Below are 20,311 nucleotides of genomic sequence, written 5' to 3'. Positions count from 1 at the left end.
GAATCCAACAACATATAAAAAGGATTATACACTATGATCAAGTATCGTTTACAACAGCAATGCAAAGCGTTTAACATTCAAAAATCAATGTAATATACTAATTAACAGAATAAAATCAAGAAAACATGATCATCTCAATGAATGCAGATAAAGCACTTAACAAAAACCAACATCCATTCCCAATAAAAACTCTCAGCAATGTAGGAACAAAAAGGAATTTCCTAATCCCCTGGTAGTGGGTGTCTATGAAAAATCTACAGCTGACACATTTCTATGTATACATATATATAAAATGGTGAAAGACTGAATGCCTTTTACCTAAGATTAGGAACAAGAAAGGACTTTCACTCTTATTAATTCTTTTTAAGACTGTACTGGAGGTCCTAGTCAGTGCAATAAAACAAGAAAGAGAAATGAAAGGTACACAGATTGGAAAAGAAGAAGTAAAAGTGTATTTCTATATATTTGCAATGAACAATCAGAAATTGAAGTTTAAAAATACTATTTCCAATAGCATTAAAAATATGAAATTCTTAGGGATAAATCTGACAAAAGATGTGCAAGACTTTTACACTGAAAGCTACAAAACTGCTGAGAAATTTAAAAAGACATAAACAAATATAGAGATATACTGTGGACATGGATCAGAAAAAACTCAATATTGTTAAGAAGTTGATTTTCTCCACATCGATCTATATTCAACACAATTCCAATAAGAATACCAGTAGATTTTTTTTTATTGTTGAAACTGGCAAACTGATTCTATGAAAATTCACATGAAAATTCAAAGGACTCAAAATACTTTGAAGAAGACAAAGTTGAAGGACTTATACTACTTGATTTCAAGAGTTACCGCAATAATCAAGATAACATGACACTGGCATCAAGACAGACAAAAAGACCAATGGAATAGCGTCCAGAAGTAGACTCACGCATATATGGTCAATTCATTTTTGACAAAGTTGCCACAGTAATTCAGGGGAGAAAGGATAGTCTTTTGAATAAATGGTTTTGGAACAACTGCATATCCATATGGAAAAGAAAAAAAACAAAAAACATTTTGATTTATTTTGTACCATATATGAAAATGAACTTAAAATGGATCACAGACCAAAATGTAAACTTAAAACTATAAAACTTCTAGAAGAAAACACAGGGAAAAGCTTTGCGATTTTGGATTAGACAAAGATTTTAAAAGATGTAACAGCAAATATCACAACCCATAAGAGAAAAAGTTGGACTTAAAATTAACAACTGCTTTTCAAAAGACACTTTTAAGAGAATGAAAAAACAAGCCACGAACTGGGAGAAAACATTTGCAAGTAACATATCTGATAAAGGACTTGTAATCCAGAACATGTAGACGAATCTCAAAACTCATTAAGAAAACAACTCAATTAAAAAGTGGGCAAGAGATTTGAATAGATGCTTCACTAAAGTAGATATATACATGGCAAATAAACATATGAATAGATGCTCAACATTATTAATCATTAGGAAATTAAAACTACAATGATACCACTATTGATATCATACTTATTGGAATGACTAAAATGAAAAAGACTGTGCTGGGTATTGGTGAGGATATGGAGCAACTGGAACTCTCACATGCTGCTATACTAACGTAAAATGGTACAACTAGTTTGGAAAAGTTTGGCAGTTTCTAAAAACACTAAACATACACTTAACCATATGACCTAGCCATTCTGCTCCTAGATATTTGCCCCAGAGAAATGAAAGCATATGTTCATCCCAAAACTTAGACATAAAATGTTTATAGAAACTTTATTTGTAATAGCCAAAATTGGGAAACAATGCAAATATTCATCAATTGGCAAATGGATAAATAAACTGCTGTAGAATTTATACGATAGAATACTACTCTGCAAGTTTTAAAAAGGAGTAACTATTGATATACACCAACATGAGTGAATCTCAAAATAATTATGCTTAGTGAAAAGAGACAGGCAAAAAAGAGTACATACTGTATGATTCCATTTTAATAAAACCTGAGAAGATGCAAACTAATCAATGTTGAAAGCAGATCAGTGGTTGCCTGGAGATTATGGCAGGGGAAGGTGGGATGGAATGGGATGGGAAGGAGGGATTATCAAGGGGACTGAGGATATCTTCATTACCTGTGGATTCACTGGTATAGTACATATGTCAAAATTTACTAGATTGTCCACTTTCAATATGTTCACTTTACTGTATGCCAATTGTATCTCAATAAATCTGTTTTAATTTTTCTTGAAAGGGAATTTTTAAAAAATCTGTTTTAAAAAACAACTCAATAAGTAAAATGATCACAAGATCTGAACATATACTTCATAAAAAAGATAAGCATATGAAAGGTGTTCAACCTCATTAGTTATCACAGAAATGCAAATTACAACTAGAATGAGATATCACTATACATTCACTTAAATGGATGTAATTTTTTTTTTTTTTTAAATGGATGTAATTTTTAAAAATACTGACAAAATATCAAGTGCTGGCAAGGACATGGAAGAATGGAATTCTCATTCATTGTTAGTGAAAATGCAAAATGCCTTGCATATTGCAAAATTTCAAAATGCCAAAATGTGAAGTAGCTTGGTAGTTTCTTTTAAATTAAACATACACTTAACATAGGATCCAGAAATCATACTCGTAGATATTTACCCACAAGGAATCAAAACAGTGTGGACATAAAAAAGCCTATACAAGAATGCTTTCAGTTTCTTTACTTAGGATCAACAAAAACTAGAAACATTTCGAATGTCTTTAAACTGGTGATGAATAAACTGGTTCATCCATCTACACAATGGAATACTACTCATCAATAAAAAGGAACAAAGTACTGACACATGCAATGAGATGGATGAATCTCAACTGAAGTGAAAAAAGCCAAACACAAAAGGATGCATTCTGTATGATTTATATGACATTCATAAGAAAGCAAAATTATAGGGACAGAAATCATATGAATAGTTGCTAGTAGTTGCTGGGTGGTGTTGGTGGGAGTATATTGACATGAAGGAGCATAAGCAGAGAACTTTTAGGGATCATGGAAATGCTCTACATCTTGACTGCAGTGGTGCTTACAAAACTGCAAAGTTCACAGAAGGTACACTAAAAATTAAGGGGTAAATTTTCCTGCATGTAAATTATGCCTCAAAAACCAGACTTAGATTAATTGTAAATGGATGAAAGTACACATTGTAAAAGACATGTGAAACATGCAGGTAAAGCATGTCTGGTGCTGAAAGAATGAGCTTTAAATCCAACAAGACAAGGAAATGCAACCTTCTCTCTTCTTCAAAGCAAAGGCCACCTAAATGTTGAGCCAGGATTTAAATCACTGGGCTTCAGATGCTTGCTCTCATCTTTTTCCTGAGTTGTGCAGAAGATTCTGTCCACCCTGCTGCCCCACCTAATCTCCTTCTTCTAATGGAAGTAGCATTTACCACTCTAGGCCTATGTCTAACAACATAATAAAGAATTTAGTGCTTCTGAAGGTGACATTCCTCCTTTTGACTCACTTCTTTCCCCAAAGTGTCAAGATAATTAGACAAGGGGTTAGATGGGGAATAAAAAAGACAGGATTCAAGTTTCTGGAGGCACCATCTCTTGAATAGGATGCAGAACTAAGGGGCTGACCAGGGGGTTCATGCAGATTTCTAGGGCACTTTTTGCAGGCACCTCCTCAGATTCTGGACAGGTTCCAATTTGAGTAATTATATTCTCTCTCCCTTAGTAGCCCCTGCTGTTTCTGGTGGATACAGAATTCTTATTCACTTCCTGTACTAAACTATTGTGTAGAGTTGCTGCGCTGCTGTTAAACAGCTGCTATGTTCCTCTTCATCTATAGTCTCTAAAGCACTTTTGGATGAAAGGTACTATATAAACATATTTTATTGTCACATATCAGTTGCCTTTCCACTTAGTAGTAGGTTTTGTGCAGTTCTAACTATCAAATCCAGAACTGTATTCCACAGCACACCAATGTTTAATTTCTTGCCCTACCTGCTCTCCAACCCTCTCAAACAACAAATCTCTTACCACAAGGGTCCGTAAACAGAGAGTCCCTGCAGGAGCACGGGGGTCCAAAGCAGCCACAAGATCCCATACTTTAATTTTTCTAAAGATCAAAAAGGGGACAAAAATCTTAGTTAAAAGCAAAAGTAAGGGAACACAGGAAAGAAGAGTAAAAAATCATGGCAATAAATATGAATGGTGAATATGGTTTATACGATAAATCCATCTCACAGGAATATATATAAACTTTTATGTTTTGGAGACTTGGTTCTTGTATTCATTCTTGGGTAGAAGTTACTGGTCTTAACAGGGGGAAATGTATGTGATTAACCTAAAAATGAGAAACAGGTTAGCTTTAACCAAACTGAAGATAGTTAATGGTGAAGTGATACCATACTTTGGGGCCAAGAGGAGATCTTAGAGATTAGACCTCTTGATAAGAGACTACTCACACCAAGAAATCTACAACTCTGAGGCATCCTCTTTCTGGTCAGTTCTAAGAAAGGCCCGGGTCACATGTACCAGGGGACTGGGGTCTATTTAAGAGCTCTGGACTTTACATAAGGAAACCGTTGTCTAGCCCTTTCAAAAATCCACCATAAGCCATGTCTCCTCAAGGTATAAAACAGATAAAACTCAAGAAAGGTGGGTACAGATTAAAGCCAGGGCAATAAGAAAATATAACCTTGATGCAGATGGAACATGCCATCACACCCTGAGCAATTTCCCAAGGGTATGACAGTGATGGCTGACTCGAATCAGAGGAATTAAGTCAGCCACACTTCCTACTGCTTGAGTTGGCTTAATGTATCAGTATGGCTAGCTCATGAACTAAGATAATGTTGTAAGCTAGTTTCTGATATTGAGAAAGCCGCCAATATTTGAAGTATAGCCTTCCCTCCCCCCAAATCAGGCACCTTGACAAGAAGAAATGATAGAGTCCTTCATAAATGAATACTTTTTTTTATGAGTTTACCCTGTGGTTAGTACTGCCGGACATGGGATCCATTCACAACATGAATGAGTTCTATAACCACTGGAAATCATACTAAAGAGAATAATGATTACTGAACTTAGTATAACTGAAATGCTAAGAGCAGTGACAAGAGAGCTGTACTTTTAGGAATCACTTAAAGAGACCAAAATCAAGGAGATCAAAATTCAAGATCCTTTCAGTTTTTCTGTTTTATTAATAAGTTACCATTTTACACATATATTATGTTACACTGGGTTTGTCTGACTCTTTGCTTTACAGGGCAAAAGAGACATATAGCCAAAATATTAATGAAACCATGTGCTATAAAATAATTAGGAAGAATATTTTAGAAAGGAGTTAACCAAAAAGAGGTGAACATATAGATTAGGCAAAAGAAACATTATATCAGATCTTTTCTTTGAAATCTATAAGCTTTTAAAGACAAAGAAAGGTTATATTTAGCATCATAAAGTGGGTGGGATTAAGATGTGAAATTTTTTTAAAGCCATATTAGCAAACTCACCCATCATAGGCCCCACTGACTATCCTCTTGTTATCAAATCGAATACAACGCACCAACTCCTCATGTCCTTCTAACACTCGTAAACATGCACCACATTCTATGTCCCATAATCTGGAAGGAAAAAATTGAGTCAAGTGAATTTTTATGTATTTTTTTTTAAGCCTGGAATGTTATAATAATATACTTCATTTGTCTTTTAAAAACCTACAAAAATAAAATCAATCACCACCCACATAAAAATGTATTGCTTTCAATGTAATTTATTTCCTCTCCACCGTATAACCCAGGCAGAAAAAATTTATGATTTAAGTTCAAACATAATATGTATTTCCAAAGCACAATGCTTTATATAATTCTGCAACCAGGTTCTCCCAGGCATAAAAAGGATGAATTTGATACACATCATTTGCCTGGGAAGGAAATGACCAAGCCAAGAAAGTAATGCTTCTGGAAGTCACTGATAGGAATTGAGAGGCAGAGTGTTAGGTGTGTCCTGCCCTCACAAAGCATCTCTACCCTTGGTACTGACAACACTATGCTTTTTTCTCACTGCCCAGGATAGTCTTTCTCATATCATGGAAATGCAAAGTCAGTTCTCAAAAACTTTCATATACTAATTTTAAAAATTGTATGCTTTCAGACCAATTCAATTTTTAGAAATGATAACTTCATGATGACTTTCTTAGATATAAAAGTAGCTCAATCTGTTGGTTTTTTTAGTGGCCTTTTCATCCTCTTAGTATTTCTTTCACTAAGTGCTCACTTAGTATTTAGTATTAGGAAGGGAGAAGATGAGTAACTCCTCCAAATGCTAATCATATCTGTGTCATTCATCTTTGTGAAGGAAAAACACCAAAAAGTACTTCAACTTGTGGAATCTTCATAACTTCAAAGACAGGAAGCTCTGGCCTATTGTGTAATGCTAAGACAAAACTGCACAATTTCTAGTAGGGAAACAAATCTTTTTTCTTTTCTTTTTTTTAACAAGTGGCAATGAGAAAGGCCTTAGCTATTTATTACCTCTTTTTAACTGTAGACAGGAAAACTTTAAAAAGAAGGGCCTTCAACCTCCATCTACCTCTTTCTTGTTCACTTCCTCAATGAATAGCAGTACCTTTGAAATAGGTCTATCTGGTGATAAAACTACTACAGGAAGGAAACACATAACAAAAGGCTTTGTTGTGCTGCCTCTCTGTAAGAAGCTACAGAAAGGAAAACATTCAAGTATAAACATAACACAGCTGAAGATGTGTATGATCTGTGCACAAATAACGGATGGGAGGATAATATTGATTCCTTCTGGGAAAAGGGCATCTGCTGCTCACCTGATAGTGTTGTCAGATGAGCCACTCACTACTAGCCTGTCTCTGTACTGCAGACAGGCAATGCCTCGTTTGTGTCCATTTAAGGTCCTTACAAATTCACAAGTACTTGTGTTCCATACCTGAAACAGAAAACAGCTTTGAGCAGTAGATTTGGTACTTTTATTGGTAAAATCTATGGCAACTGGACTCTTAGGGAAGCAGAAATCAGAACCACTAGGAGGAAGTCAGCTTCTTAAACAAAACAAAACACAAGTTTAATTCATGGTAATATAGGGCTAATTTGTAGCTGGCTGCTATCACATGACAATTCCTTGAATTGATTTACTCTTACAGGGTTATAGTTTGGTCTTGCAGATACATTTTCTTAAACCTAAATTTACCCCTATCCCTCTCACACTCACCATTATACCTAGGAAGGAAATATCTAGCCTGAATTGTCACACAACTTGTCTCATTACCTTTTTACTCTTAGACTAGTCTCTTAATTAAATATTAAGTTATTCTACAGTGATGTTTAAATATGAAATTGCCCTTGATCAAATTTTCACATGAACTCCTCTCTTCTAAGTTAGGGACTTACTGAAAAATACCTTATTACCTTTATAGTTCTATCCCCGGATGCAGAAACGATGTACTTGTCATCAAAGTCTACAACATTGACAGCAGCTCGGTGTCCAACCAGCACCCTCCGGAGGGTAATGTCAGTTGGGGAGGCCATATCCCACACAGCAATGGAACGATCTTTGGAGCAGGTCACCATCATGCCATTATTGAAACGCAAGTGCAGAACTGCTTCACAATGGTGAATCAACGTGTTTAGCATTTCACCTGTATTTACATCCCACACTCTGGAAGGGATATCTGAGATTTAGATGGTGCTCAAGCTACAATCTGTTACCCGTATTTGACCATCATGCTCCCAACCACTCCCTATATTTTCACAGGAAGTGCTATCCCTACTCTTCTTTTGCAGCATTGAGGTTGAGCTCAGGTATACAGTACTGATGGATGGACCATGGGGAAGCTGTAGCTAGAGAAAGGGCTGGACTGGGAGAGTGGGAGAAGGAAGGGGGTGGAGTGCTGCCAGCGTGAAGTCCTTAAGACACAATGCTTGAAATGTGGGCAAATTGTGGAGGGCAGGGATGAGGTAGTAGCTACCGTCACCTAGTGATCTGGCCATACTTCAAGATGATTACTAAACTTCTGACATTCAATGTGATACCATTAATAAGACACATTCTAAGTGGGGAATCTAATTAATTATAGCAGCATTAGTGCCCATCCAACTGACAGCCCCCAGGAACCAGAATTGACATAGGCCAAGATGCTTCTGTCACAGACTTAGTAATGTGGACTTGAATTTGATTACACTGGATCTTAGGTTTCACCACACAGGTCAAAAGCCAAGATTACTCAGACTCTAAATCTAAGCCTCCCTTTCTGTGCTCCAAAGGGTCAAGAATAGCCCTTCATTAGCATATACGGGCTTCACAGAACAGTGTGGGACACTTGGATAGCGTGAGAATTCTGTGTGATGATGTATTTTACTTTATTTTTTGTGTAATTACTTTGACTTTTATAACATTTACTTTTGCCAGTTTAACCCCCTTTTTTAGAAAGTCATTTCCCCCCTTATCCTATAAATAATGTTAGCATCTACGTTTCAGCTTCCATGATACACTCCACAAACAACAACAAATGTTAAATGTCAGTAACTACAAGGACTAAGTTTGCTATGCCTTTAAGTCAAAAGACAAGAAACAGGAACAGCCTTTTCTATTCACAGAGGATAACCTGGAATGGTAAACATTTAACTTCAGAGAATCTAACAATGCACTTAAGTGCTTTTTTTCCTAATTTTTTTTTTAAAGTTACTTTTGATGCATTATGTTTGCTAAATCCTTTAGCTAAAGGCAAAATTCCTGAAAGAGGTTTCCAGCAGTGCTGCTGGTACCCAGAACTCAAACTACACTGGACTCCAGCAGCATAATGGCTGTGTCATCAAATCACTAATGCCTCTGGAAATTGAAGGACCCTCCCTGAGTGAAGATTGCAATTAAAAACTGCAGGGACGGCAGGGGAGGGGCTGGCAAAGAGAGAGTACTGCTTACCTGTACACATTTTAAAGGAGACAATGCATGCCTGCGCTACAGTTATAACCACCTGAAAGGAAGGCTTCATTCCATTCATGTCATTCCCCTGTGAGGTGCTTGGTTTTTGTAAGGAATGCAATGTTTACCATAAAGATGAGAAAAGTTTCTATAATGGATGATTCTCCAAATTAAAACAATGTGTAGTTCCTTAAATGTGCAAAATTGTAAACTTACCTCAATCATTCCTAAATCAAATTTTCTAGTTCTAGATTGACACAAATGATGGGGGAGCTGATGCTTTATTCTTCTTTAGTTTCAGAACTGTGTTCATGCAGATACATACAAAATTACTATCTATGACAAAGAACAGAGCAGATCTAATGTTTCAGAGTTCAAAAGAGCATTTGAAATTTTCTACCTGACTGTGGAATCCGATGATCCAGTTATGATCACCCTCTCGTCATACTGGAGACACAGGACAGAACCTGTGTGACCTGTGAGAATTCGCTTGCATTCCAATGTGCTTTTATCCCAGATCTAGGATGGCAAACAAGATCCTTTTGATCACTATGATAATGGGGTGCTGTGGAGACTTGTTGGTTCTATTATGTGTTTGATCCCCCCAACAAAGAATCAAAGTCCAGAGTAGTGTGGAATGCACTCTTTTCTATAGGTATAGCTAAGTACCTACATATGTGGCTTCAGTACTAATGCAAACTTTATCTTTTTCATTAAGGAACAGGGGTAGCCTATAATTATGTGAGGGCCAAAAGAGTAATAGCCCATTCAGAACACTTCAAGAAGAGAATTTAACCCTAGGACTATCCATTTATATGTTCTTCTGGGGGGAAGCAGATAGATGTCTGTCCTTTAAGGAAATGATTTTGGCTTTGGGACTGGAAATAATCTAAAATTCTCACTTAAAGTTACCCTTTGGATTGCTTTATGAATATGGTTACCCTCGCTCCCTCTGCTACACTACTGCGATGGAAGATAGCTCACCTTGATTGTGTTGTCTCGAAGGCCGCTTACTATTTTCTGATCATCATACTGTAAACAGTAAACTCCTTTGCTTGTTTCACTTCGGCAGTGGATTCTCTGTAAACTATGTCTTCCACATCTCCAGTTAGATTCTATTGTCTGGGAAGAAGGAATAGCAAAGAGGCAGTAATTAGAAAAAGACCAGAACCAAATTCTTATCTGACTTTAATGGCAACCAAAGGCTCAATGCTTCACTTTATGGGATGTAGAGAACTTAAGGCAAACTAAAAATATGCTTTTAAAAAGCTACTATCTAAATTTACACAATATTTTTATATTTGCAAGGTAATTAAAGATTTATTTTCTAGAACTCGCCTGCATATAACTCATTCAATTAAATCATAAATCTGCTAAAAAGAGACTACTCAACAAGAGAGGGTGAGCTATGAACTACATGAAGTTATGAGCTCAGTGCTCTTCTTATACATGTGGTAGCCATTCCTACCAATGAACTCTGATGGAGGTTCAATTCAGAGGATATTTGAATATTGGCTTGTCAGTACAACTTTAACAGTCTCATTGCTATTGTACGAAAGCTTCATTTTCTCTTGCTCTCTTATCTATTTATCAGTAAACAATTTTTAAAAGCTTTAAAAACTTTTCACCAATTTACTATATTTTATTTATCTCATTCACTTGTAAAGAGATTGATTTTTAACCCATGTCAATACACCTTAATGGGTTTGCTGTAACAATTCTGTTACTGAAGCATGCTGATGCTTCTCTACCATTTGGTAAGCACACCAAATATGTAGATTCTTACCTCAATGTCTTGTATAATTTTAGGATAAAGTGCTCTATAAAAAGAGTTGGGTGGCACATTCCCATCAGGAGGTTTGTTTTTGAATAGATATTGTCCCCTAAAAAACAACAAATATTTCCCAATGAAAATCATAACATTATGCATTAACAAAGAGCTTTATATTTCTTCAGAGTGTTTTCACAGTTCCTGTTCCATGTAATCACCATAACTAGATTGGAGAGGTATGAAGTTAAGCCTGATTTTAGGAGTCCCGTGTCAGAGAGTAACTTTCTGGGCTCTGAGGAATTCAGCCAACACTGATTTGCTTTTGGGTAAAACATGATTATCTTCAGTGTAGGACATCAGAGTACCAGGCCTTTAGGAATATAAGGTCAATAGAGAAACAGAATACATATAATCAGAATTCATCTATTGGCCTATAGACTTCTGCATAGATTTGTTGGCCTTATCTTTCGAATATTTTGTTAGTGATGGTAACTCTTTCCTTTGAATTAGCACATGCCCCATAGTCTTTTTTTTCACCGAGTAAAGCTATACCACTGTTAGTGGAGCTTAGCATCATGGGCAGCAATGCCTTTGTCATGGAGATCACTTTTTCTAGGTCTTTTTGTGTGGGGTAAGGTGTGTTGGCTGCTCAGTCACCCAGGCTGCTGGTGATCAGTGTCGCTATGCTTTAAAAGGAGCAATTCAGTTCATTTCAACAGAAAACAAAGGGATCACAGGAGTGTCCAGCAGCAGGTAGAAAAGAAGATAAAAAGAAATGCCTAAGAGCACTGTGCTCTCAAGTCTAAGGCATGAAATTGACTTTCACAGGTGTGTTCCTGGCTATGTACACATACACATGCATTTTACTGCCTTTCCTGATTCCAGAGAGCAACATTTGTTAGCATCTCCTTCCTTATGACAGCACATCTCTGGAATACTCATATCCCAAGCTAGATTTTTGCTACAAAAAAAAAATCAGTAAATGGCAATCACTTCCTGCTGGGTAAAAAATTTAATTCCTCATCCTGAAGTTAAGAACCCACCAAACACGGTGTGGAAGCTAGTAAACTCCACTATGGGTGTACTAACTGCTGTTTTCACTGGCACCGTGCCTTGCAAAGTGGAGACAAGCAGAAATGCCTCTGAGTGTAATCCTGGCACCAGAGAAATCATGTTTTCTCTGGGCCAGTCATCCACTCCTCCCTCTGTAGCTCCATTACAATATAATTAATTGTTTGATGTCTCCAGGAGTGCTTCTCCCCTGCCCTCTCTGTATTATACCCCTTGAAAATTAGTTGAGAAAATTTCCTATCAGGAAGGTAGCTGGCTCTGACTTCTGTATTAATACAAAAAAGAAAATCTGCAATGGAGGAACGAAAATAATAGTTTTTAAAAAGGGGCTAATGAAACACGATATACGAGAATAAAGGAAAGAGCAAACATGATACATTATGAAATAATTCTGGATTAAAGGTACACTTCTCTAAACAATCTTATTCTATAAACACGTTGCAGGCAAATAATAGACTCTGAATGAAGATTTTAGTCTGATTCCATAACCTACACTCATAACTACTTGGTTTCTCAAGCCCACCATTTCCGAGACTCCTGTCCTCCTTTTAATCTGTGGTAACTGTATACAGGCACTCCAGGATTTTCTTTGAGTGCAATGATACTATCTCTACATCCTAAGGAAAGTGAACTTACATAAACTTCTGATCTTGTTTTCTACCCCACTGCATTTACCATGCCTTGCTAAAGTATCTGAATTCTTCAAATCAAAGTTGCTACAAAAAGGAGTGGCTAGGGCCGAGCCCGTGGCGCACTCGGGAGAGTGCGGCGCTGGGAGCGCAGCGACGCTCCCGCCCCGGGTTCGGATCCTATATAGGAATGGCCGGTGCACTCACTGGCTGAGTGCGGTCACAAAAAAGACAAAAAAAAAAAAGGAGTGGCTAGGTGTTGAAAGCTGTCTTTCAGTCTTTATCTGTGTTTTAAGTCAAAACCTTTTATGATGGAAGCTCTTTGACAAAGGACTACTTCTATGTGAAATGCCTAGCACTTATGAGAATGTGAGTATATGACAAATGTGAAATATTAAATTTAGAATATTATCATAAAATGTGATCTGCTGATTTAAAAAATGGACTTTACCCAAGTGGTCTTTCATTATACTTTTAAGAGTTACCATTACTGAGTAGACAAAGCATATTCAATATTATTCAAGAGAGAAAACAAGAGTTCATCTCCTAGGGGCGGACTGCTAAATCCATCTAGACATAAAATACAACAGCGAAGTGGAAGTTAAATCTTAGAGACCCAAAGCTTTATAAGAAAACTATATTTACCTACTTATTTTAGGTTGGAAGAAATGAAAGAAACTTTCAAAGATAGCATATAGGGAAAAGTATAACAGAAAGTCTTTATTGACATAGTAGGCTTGATAAAGACAATTTGAAATAAGAAAATGAGAAAGTGATAACAGATTGAATTTTTCAAGAAGTAAGGGAGGGCAACACAGGAAGAAAGATGACATGTAAAAACAGAAGTAGCAACAGTAAAGTCAACGGCATACTGCAGGAGGTCTGCTTGGGGTGGACAAGTATGTGTAATTTCATGGGGCTATGACAAGTTGGGAGGATAAATGTGGCCAAAGATAACAGAATACAGTCAGAACTTTGAAGGATACTCAAAAGAGTAGGAATGGGTTTCTGTGATTGAAGAGACAGTGGAAAGAGTAGTAATTAGTTCTGGATCCTGAACTATTTCTCAGCTATACCTTCATATACCTTTTTTTAAAAGGCCCCAAACCCATTTTTTAATGACATTATTTGTTTTTTTCTTTGTAACTAACTTAACAGATCTTGCTGTTTAGTGCCAACCCTAAGCAAAATTGTGGAGCCTACTTTTACCTTTGGCATTTTCATATCCATTTGCCAAGAACTGCCCACTTACTACTTGTTCTCCCTACCTTCAAAAAAGGACTTAGTAAACTCCCAATGTCTGATGAAGGTTTACTGTCATTTACAGTACAAATGGGAACAAAAGTATATTTTAACAGGGAATAAATCTTTATGGCTAAGGGAATGAATCTCTATAACTGAAATTTCAGGTCAGGAGTTATTTGGAGGGGAGTTTCTTTTCTTTTCTTTACTTCAGAGGGGTAGAGAAATCTTTCCAGCTGCCCTAAAATTTTCCATGTAAGCAAATCCCTACTCTATTTCTAAGGCTGGTTCTGGCACTCTAAGCAGAATGATGAACTCTGAATGTCATGTAATTATATACTTATTTGCTTTGTTATGCCATTAAAGAATTTATTTCCGAAGTATGAAGTTGGTTATAAAAAATAAGGTTTCTATTTTTCTACACAATGAAATAAGTGAGAATAAAAAAATATATTTGGGAAGAAAATAATAATAATATTATTTTATTTATGCAACTGTTACATAGCTAAAGAATTCCCTGGTATTTGGTTCCTTTAACTGAATTTAACAAAGAAATTTAAAAAGTATTCCTAATAGCCTAATTAACATTAGATTTTAGCCTAATAGCCTAAAATCTCTGAAGCACTTGGTATAATATTTAGAGGTAATTATATTTATTATGTCTTAATAAATTTCAAAGACACACAAAAAGCAAGGGAACCAACTATATTTTTATTAAAATTCTAAGGAAACCTGATCCGTATGAATATTTATCTTTTAAAAGTAACCTCCATTCTTAACTGTTCTGTATCTCTTTATGATGTAAGATAATTCATAAAATAATCTGGAAGGATATCATTGAGCACGCATATGCATATTATCATTTTTTCTATCAACTAAAATAATGTCATCTTTATTTTACTTCTGAACTATTCATAAATAAATATTTTTTACAGTGACATTCTAGAGACATACTCTGAGAGAAAATTATATAAAGAAAGACATCTTCCAGAAGTTTTGATGAAATGGTGCCCTTATGTTAAGAAAACAGCAAAATTGGCGAAGTCTCTTAGGCTGCTAACTATATAATGCCTTATGGAATCTTGAGAAAGTCTTGAGAAAATATAAGTCTTAAGAAGAAACAATGACTTATGCTAAACTTAATTTTTCATTTCTTCAGATTTCTAGAGTTCTTATTCTAGTTGGGCATAAAAAATAATCTTTGATTACAAAGGTGATAAAATACCTGAGGTGTGGACTGAAGAAGAAAACACTTTGTCCTGGATTATTATTATTATTTTTTTTTTGTCAGTTAGCTGGTACGGGGATCCAAAACCTTGACCTTGGTGTTATAACACTGTATTCTAACCAAATGAGTTAACCAGCCAGACCTTTGTCCTGAATTATTTTAGGGGAAAGATGGATCTGATGGTTTCTATGTGATTCAAAGTCATCAACTTGCCTTATAAATTGCCCATCAGCCCTTTTGCAAGATACCAATTTCTGCCCAGAAAACAATGCTTTAGACAATAGTTTTTCATTATTTTTTGAAAAGTAATATTAACACAATATAATGTCATTTTATGAGTGATTGGTGAGAAGAAAAACTGCTGAGTTGCTAAGAACAAACTATTCTCCTTTACATTTCTATCTACAAATCAGCAAAATCTCTATATTAAATGAAAAGTGGTCTCTCTAGCTCCCAGCGGTCTTCCAATGACTCTGATTGGCCAAGTCCTGAAGCTCTATAATAGTAAAAAAGTTAGAAGTCTCACCACCCTCTTCGTTCTGCCAGGCCTCTCCACAGAGAATCTGTCCTGACCATTCTCTCAATGAGCTTCTTCCATAACATGCCATCAGATGTCACTCGGTACCATTCCTTGCACACAAGTTCAGCAGCACATAGTGATTTGGCATCCAGGTATGACAGAATGTTCTCAGCAATATGATCCAAACCCCGAGCTTATGGTGGGGGTAAGAGGCAAAGAAAAAGAACATAGGGCGTAGTGAATGATTTTTTACAAAAAAAAATTTAGGTCCTCTAAAACATAACAGCATTTATTCTGCTATGAAGGCACATCATTGTCCCGTCCCTAGTGTTGTCCAGTTTTTTTCTAACAGGGGCTTTGGTAAAATGAGTGTCAATAATTTTTCCATTAGGTTATAGAAATGAACGGTATTTTCCATCTTCCTTTAGATAAGGAACTTAAAGCTAACAACCAGCAAACCCCCCAAGACATTAAAAATAAAAAGGATTCCAGAAAACAATTCACATCTATCTATATGGATTTCAGCACTAGGGGATGTTCTATGGATGGCATCTCAAACTGTGTGATTCAGACCCCCCCAAATCTCTATATTAGGTCCATTTCTCATTTTGTTTCTATTACTGCTGTAGTTCTAAAGCTGTTCAGTAAAAGAAATAGCCTTTAACTGTACTGGGGGAGAGGCACTAAGTCAGAATGTGCTGGGTTATAGAATTTTGAGCATGCAAAAAGCAGAGAAGAAGGAAGTACAGACTGGTGTAGGAACATCCCACGAGGAAAGACAGAGAGGTATGTTTAAGTTCAAGGATGAGTTTAATTTCAGATGTTTAAAAAGAAAAAACAAAAAAACAAAAGCTTGTATTTGAGAATAGCTGCTACTATAAAACCTAAATGACAGTTGACCAAAAATGAAAAAAATAGACAACTTGGTTAGCATTTCAGAGAATATTTTGTAGGATGTGCAGAGGAAAAGAGTGGAGAGTAGATGTTGTGCTGTGTAAACCGGATGGGCTTCCCACTTAAAGTTCTCCATCACCCAAATCTGTACTGAGGCCCAAGGGGAAAAGACCTAATAAAATAGGATCATCCCACTAATAAACCTTCTTTTGGCTGCTGTTCTAAGTTCACAAGTGAAACAAAAACACTCAGAATTATTTCTCTTTACGGGTTACATATCAGAGGATTCTGGAAGACTTAAATAGTTCAGAAGAATTCCTTCATACTCTGACTCCTATAGGCACAAATTTAACAAAATAGGAAAGAGAATACCACATTTCATTTTATGCCTTTCCCCTGAATCGCACAGAAACACAGATGGACACCATTAACAACAATTCAAGTGCTTAAACATTATTCCAATTATAAAAATTGTAAGGACAGCAGTCATATTTTTCAGCAGACTTGGGAAAGAAAGCATTAAGTGGATCTTGTTTGGTTGGCATCGCATGTTCATATTTAAGCATAAGCAGATGGAGGCATCCATCATCTAATTCTTATTAAAGGAACATGACTATAAGCCAATTAAAGATATAGTAATTAATTCTTCAAAATACAGTGATGGTACAATTCCTGAATCTTTATATTGAAACTTTCTATACCATCAGAAGTTTCCAAAATGCATTCCTGTGTTTTTAATGGCTGCCATCAAATTGCTCCTGATCATTCACTATGTACCTATAATAAGTCTTTGGAAGTAATTTCACCTAACACTCTAAACAAACCCATTACATTAATGGATTACAGGCATTTTCTGAAGTAGTTTGGTTTAGTAAATGTAGCCAGATGGTGTAGGTTTATAAGTTTAAATGCCTGTAAAGCATTAGACCAATGATTTAATACCTCATAGAGTGGTCAGCAGATACCGACTAGGGATCAGTGTTAGGCAAAGGATACACAGGTCTAATCAACCCCTGTTCAATTCCTAGTGGTTATAAACTTGAGATAGTAGCATGTCTCAGTGATTGGGGAGAACACAGTAATGAGGTACACACAGATTGTTTGTACAAAGAAAATTGCCTCTGGCTAAAACAAAATCCAATGAGAAAAGAGGGGGCAAAAATCTATTTAGCAAAATATATAGGTAAAATTCAGTTTTAAGGTGGTTATTTTTAAGATAAGGCATTTCTTTTGTCTTAAAGTGCAGTTTAAAGTCACAGTTCAGAAAAACAAAGTTTTAAAAAAGATATAATTTGTGAAGATTAAACAAAGTAGTAATATGCAGTTTTGGGGAGGCTACAAGTTGGTATATTTTCCATTGAGGATAGCTTGGCAGCATGTATTAAAAGCCTTAAAAATGTTCATACTCTTTAGTATAGCAATTTTGGTATTTTTTTCCTATGATGCCCATAAGATTAATGTATAAGAATGCCCATGATAGCATGGTTTATCATAGGAAAAAAATGTAAAACTACATAAATCTTCAATAAAGGGGTTAAATAATATGTGTTTTCACCATTGTAAAGAATGCTATGCAGCAACTAAAAGAACACACATTTAGGAAAAAACATTAAGAGAATATATTGTAAAAATGTTAAAAACATTTATGATCACAGCTTTATAGGGAAATACACCTAGAAAAAACAGAATGGCTACATGCTAAAATGATAACAGCACATTAATAGTGGTGTTCTAAGAAATTTTATTTTTATATTTTATACTTTTATGCATTTTCTAAATTTCCTATAACTACTATAAACAGAAAACAGCAATCCTCCACTGCAAACCCCCCCAAAACAAAAAAACCCAACATACCCTAAAAGAAGATATGATATTGAGTTAAAATTCACTCAATCTTGCACTATTTTTTCTTTTAAGATAAACTTTTTAATGCATATGAGAACCTTATATTTTTCTGAGAGAGACTTTCCCCCCAATACTGATGCCTCTGTAGCATCCTGGATCACCATTAAGCATTCAGAAAAAAACCCAAAGTATTTTAAGTATTATTATATATATATATGTAACACAATATTTATATTTAACATTAAAACAAGGCTCCTGAAATACCTACCCTTCTTTCTAAAATACTCAAAACTGTTTCCTATTTATCCCTAGGATTTAAATATTCTGTTGATAAATTCACATAGAAATATAAATCTAAGTACATAAGTTAACATATCTTGAAACTAAGATACATTGTAAAAGACACACCTCAAACCAGATAATGCCTACATTCAGGTAAAAATAAGGTAAATAGAAGGGCATAAGATAAGAAGAAGATAGGGAAAAGAAAGTTCTTTATTATTATTATTTTTTGTATTTATTCCAAAAAGTGCAAGCAATTAAAGGGTTCAATTTATAAAAAAATCAAGCCAGCAAATATTTTTAAAAAGATATATATAGCTGAAGATCCAGTTTCATTAACTTTGTGGCAAATTAATGGTTTACAAACACCAGTAGACATACCTGGCAGAGCAGTTATGAAATCCCTCTGCAACATAGGTTTAAGATACGAGTTTATGTGTCCATGTTGGTAATGACACATTTGGGATATAAGATGTTCCACAAATTCCACTTGATCGGACTCTGACCACTGCTCAAAATATTTGACACACAGTTCCTTTTCCTTCTCATAGCTTGCTGAGAGTTTCCGTTGCTTGGGCACAATCATACTGGAAGTGCCATTAGCAAGTTTCGTCTGCAGAAGGGAGGGATTTAAAAAAACATAGCAATAAGTACTGAAAATGAGGGAAATACACATAATCTTCTGGCCTGGCATGCTATGTTATATGATTGAGCCCATTGTTATTCTATTAGTAATTGGGCATTTGTGAACAGCAATTACATGGAAAGCCACAGAAATACCACAGTAAGTTGGTAAATCAGGTGTATTGTCAGAAGACTAAGCATCCATTTCCAAAAGTTCTTAGGAAGACATTCTTATTATCCAGAGATATACAGATGAAATCCGAAAGCAGAAAGAAAGTTAAAGTTATTATTACCAGCGAGCAAAAAGATAATTTGTTTTTTCTTGTATACACCAGTTAATGGACATTTATATAATTATTTGTTCACAACTTGGTTTTCAATAGTCAAAAGAAGTAAGAAGTTCTCCATGCAAAGAAAGGACAATGAATATTCTGAGACTCTGTGGTACCTTTGGAAATAAAGCTTAAATAACACTCATATGCTCAATCTACCCTTTTCCTTCCAAAAAATCCCATCTCCACAGGCATCAAAATTGTATGTCAGAAAGTCTTTATTAATTGATTCATTCAGTAAGTATTTACTGAGCATCTACAATATGCCAAACACTGTCCTTGGTGCTAGGAATATAGCAATAAACAAATAACATTGTGTCTATCATCATAAACATATATTCTAGCATGGGAGACACATTAAAAACATAAGCAATAAATAGATAATATAATGTAGATACTGCTATGAAGAAAAACAACATAAGACAAAGAGAACAAAAAAAAGTGTATGTTATTGTGTAGGCAATATTCTAGGACGGTCCCCCAAGATTCTTGACCCCTGGTGTACACATACCTTCTCTCAGTTATTCAAACAAACACTAATGTAGGTACTGCTGTGATTAAAACAAGAACCGAAATAGGTTGACCTTAAGGTAGGGAGATTATGCAGATGGGTCTGACCTAATCACAAGAGGCCTTTAAAAACAGAGTTTCTCTAACTGGTTGCAGATGAGGAAGGGAGCCACACGGCAAGGAATGTGGGCATTCTCTAGGAGCTGAGAGTGGACCCTAGCTGACAGCCAGGAAGGAAACGGGGACCGCAGTCCTACAATGGCAAGGAACTGAATTCTGCCAACATAAAGAATGAGTTGAGAAGAGGATTTTCCCTTAGAACTTCCAGATGAGAACCCAGCTCAGCCAACATCTTGATTGATTTTAGCTCTGTGATATCCTGAGCAGAGAACCCAGCCGCTCTGTGCC

The 20,311-nt window shown here is 35.7% G+C and overlaps 1 protein-coding gene across 3 annotated transcripts in view; it reads right to left on the bottom strand.

The window, feature by feature from the left end:
- Positions 1-20,311, bottom strand: part of BTRC (beta-transducin repeat containing E3 ubiquitin protein ligase) — a 166,191-nt gene that overhangs the window by 13,298 nt on the left and 132,582 nt on the right. For all 3 annotated transcript variants that reach the window (XM_063102018.1, XM_063102019.1, XM_063102020.1), the window contains 9 exons: positions 18,819-19,050; positions 15,423-15,609; positions 10,742-10,838; positions 9,940-10,077; positions 9,356-9,474; positions 7,443-7,692; positions 6,845-6,963; positions 5,520-5,630; positions 4,045-4,123 (listed from right to left, as the gene is read on the bottom strand). In XM_063102018.1, the coding sequence (XP_062958088.1) occupies positions 4,045-4,123; positions 5,520-5,630; positions 6,845-6,963; positions 7,443-7,692; positions 9,356-9,474; positions 9,940-10,077; positions 10,742-10,838; positions 15,423-15,609; positions 18,819-19,050 (1,332 nt within the window). The remainder of the gene's footprint in view (positions 1-4,044; positions 4,124-5,519; positions 5,631-6,844; positions 6,964-7,442; positions 7,693-9,355; positions 9,475-9,939; positions 10,078-10,741; positions 10,839-15,422; positions 15,610-18,818; positions 19,051-20,311) is intronic.

Source organism: Cynocephalus volans, chromosome 7 (assembly GCF_027409185.1).
Source record: "Cynocephalus volans isolate mCynVol1 chromosome 7, mCynVol1.pri, whole genome shotgun sequence".
Classification (NCBI taxonomy): domain Eukaryota; kingdom Metazoa; phylum Chordata; class Mammalia; order Dermoptera; family Cynocephalidae; genus Cynocephalus; species Cynocephalus volans.
Note: the sequence above shows the minus strand (reverse complement) of the source record. Positions and strands in the feature narration are given on the sequence as shown.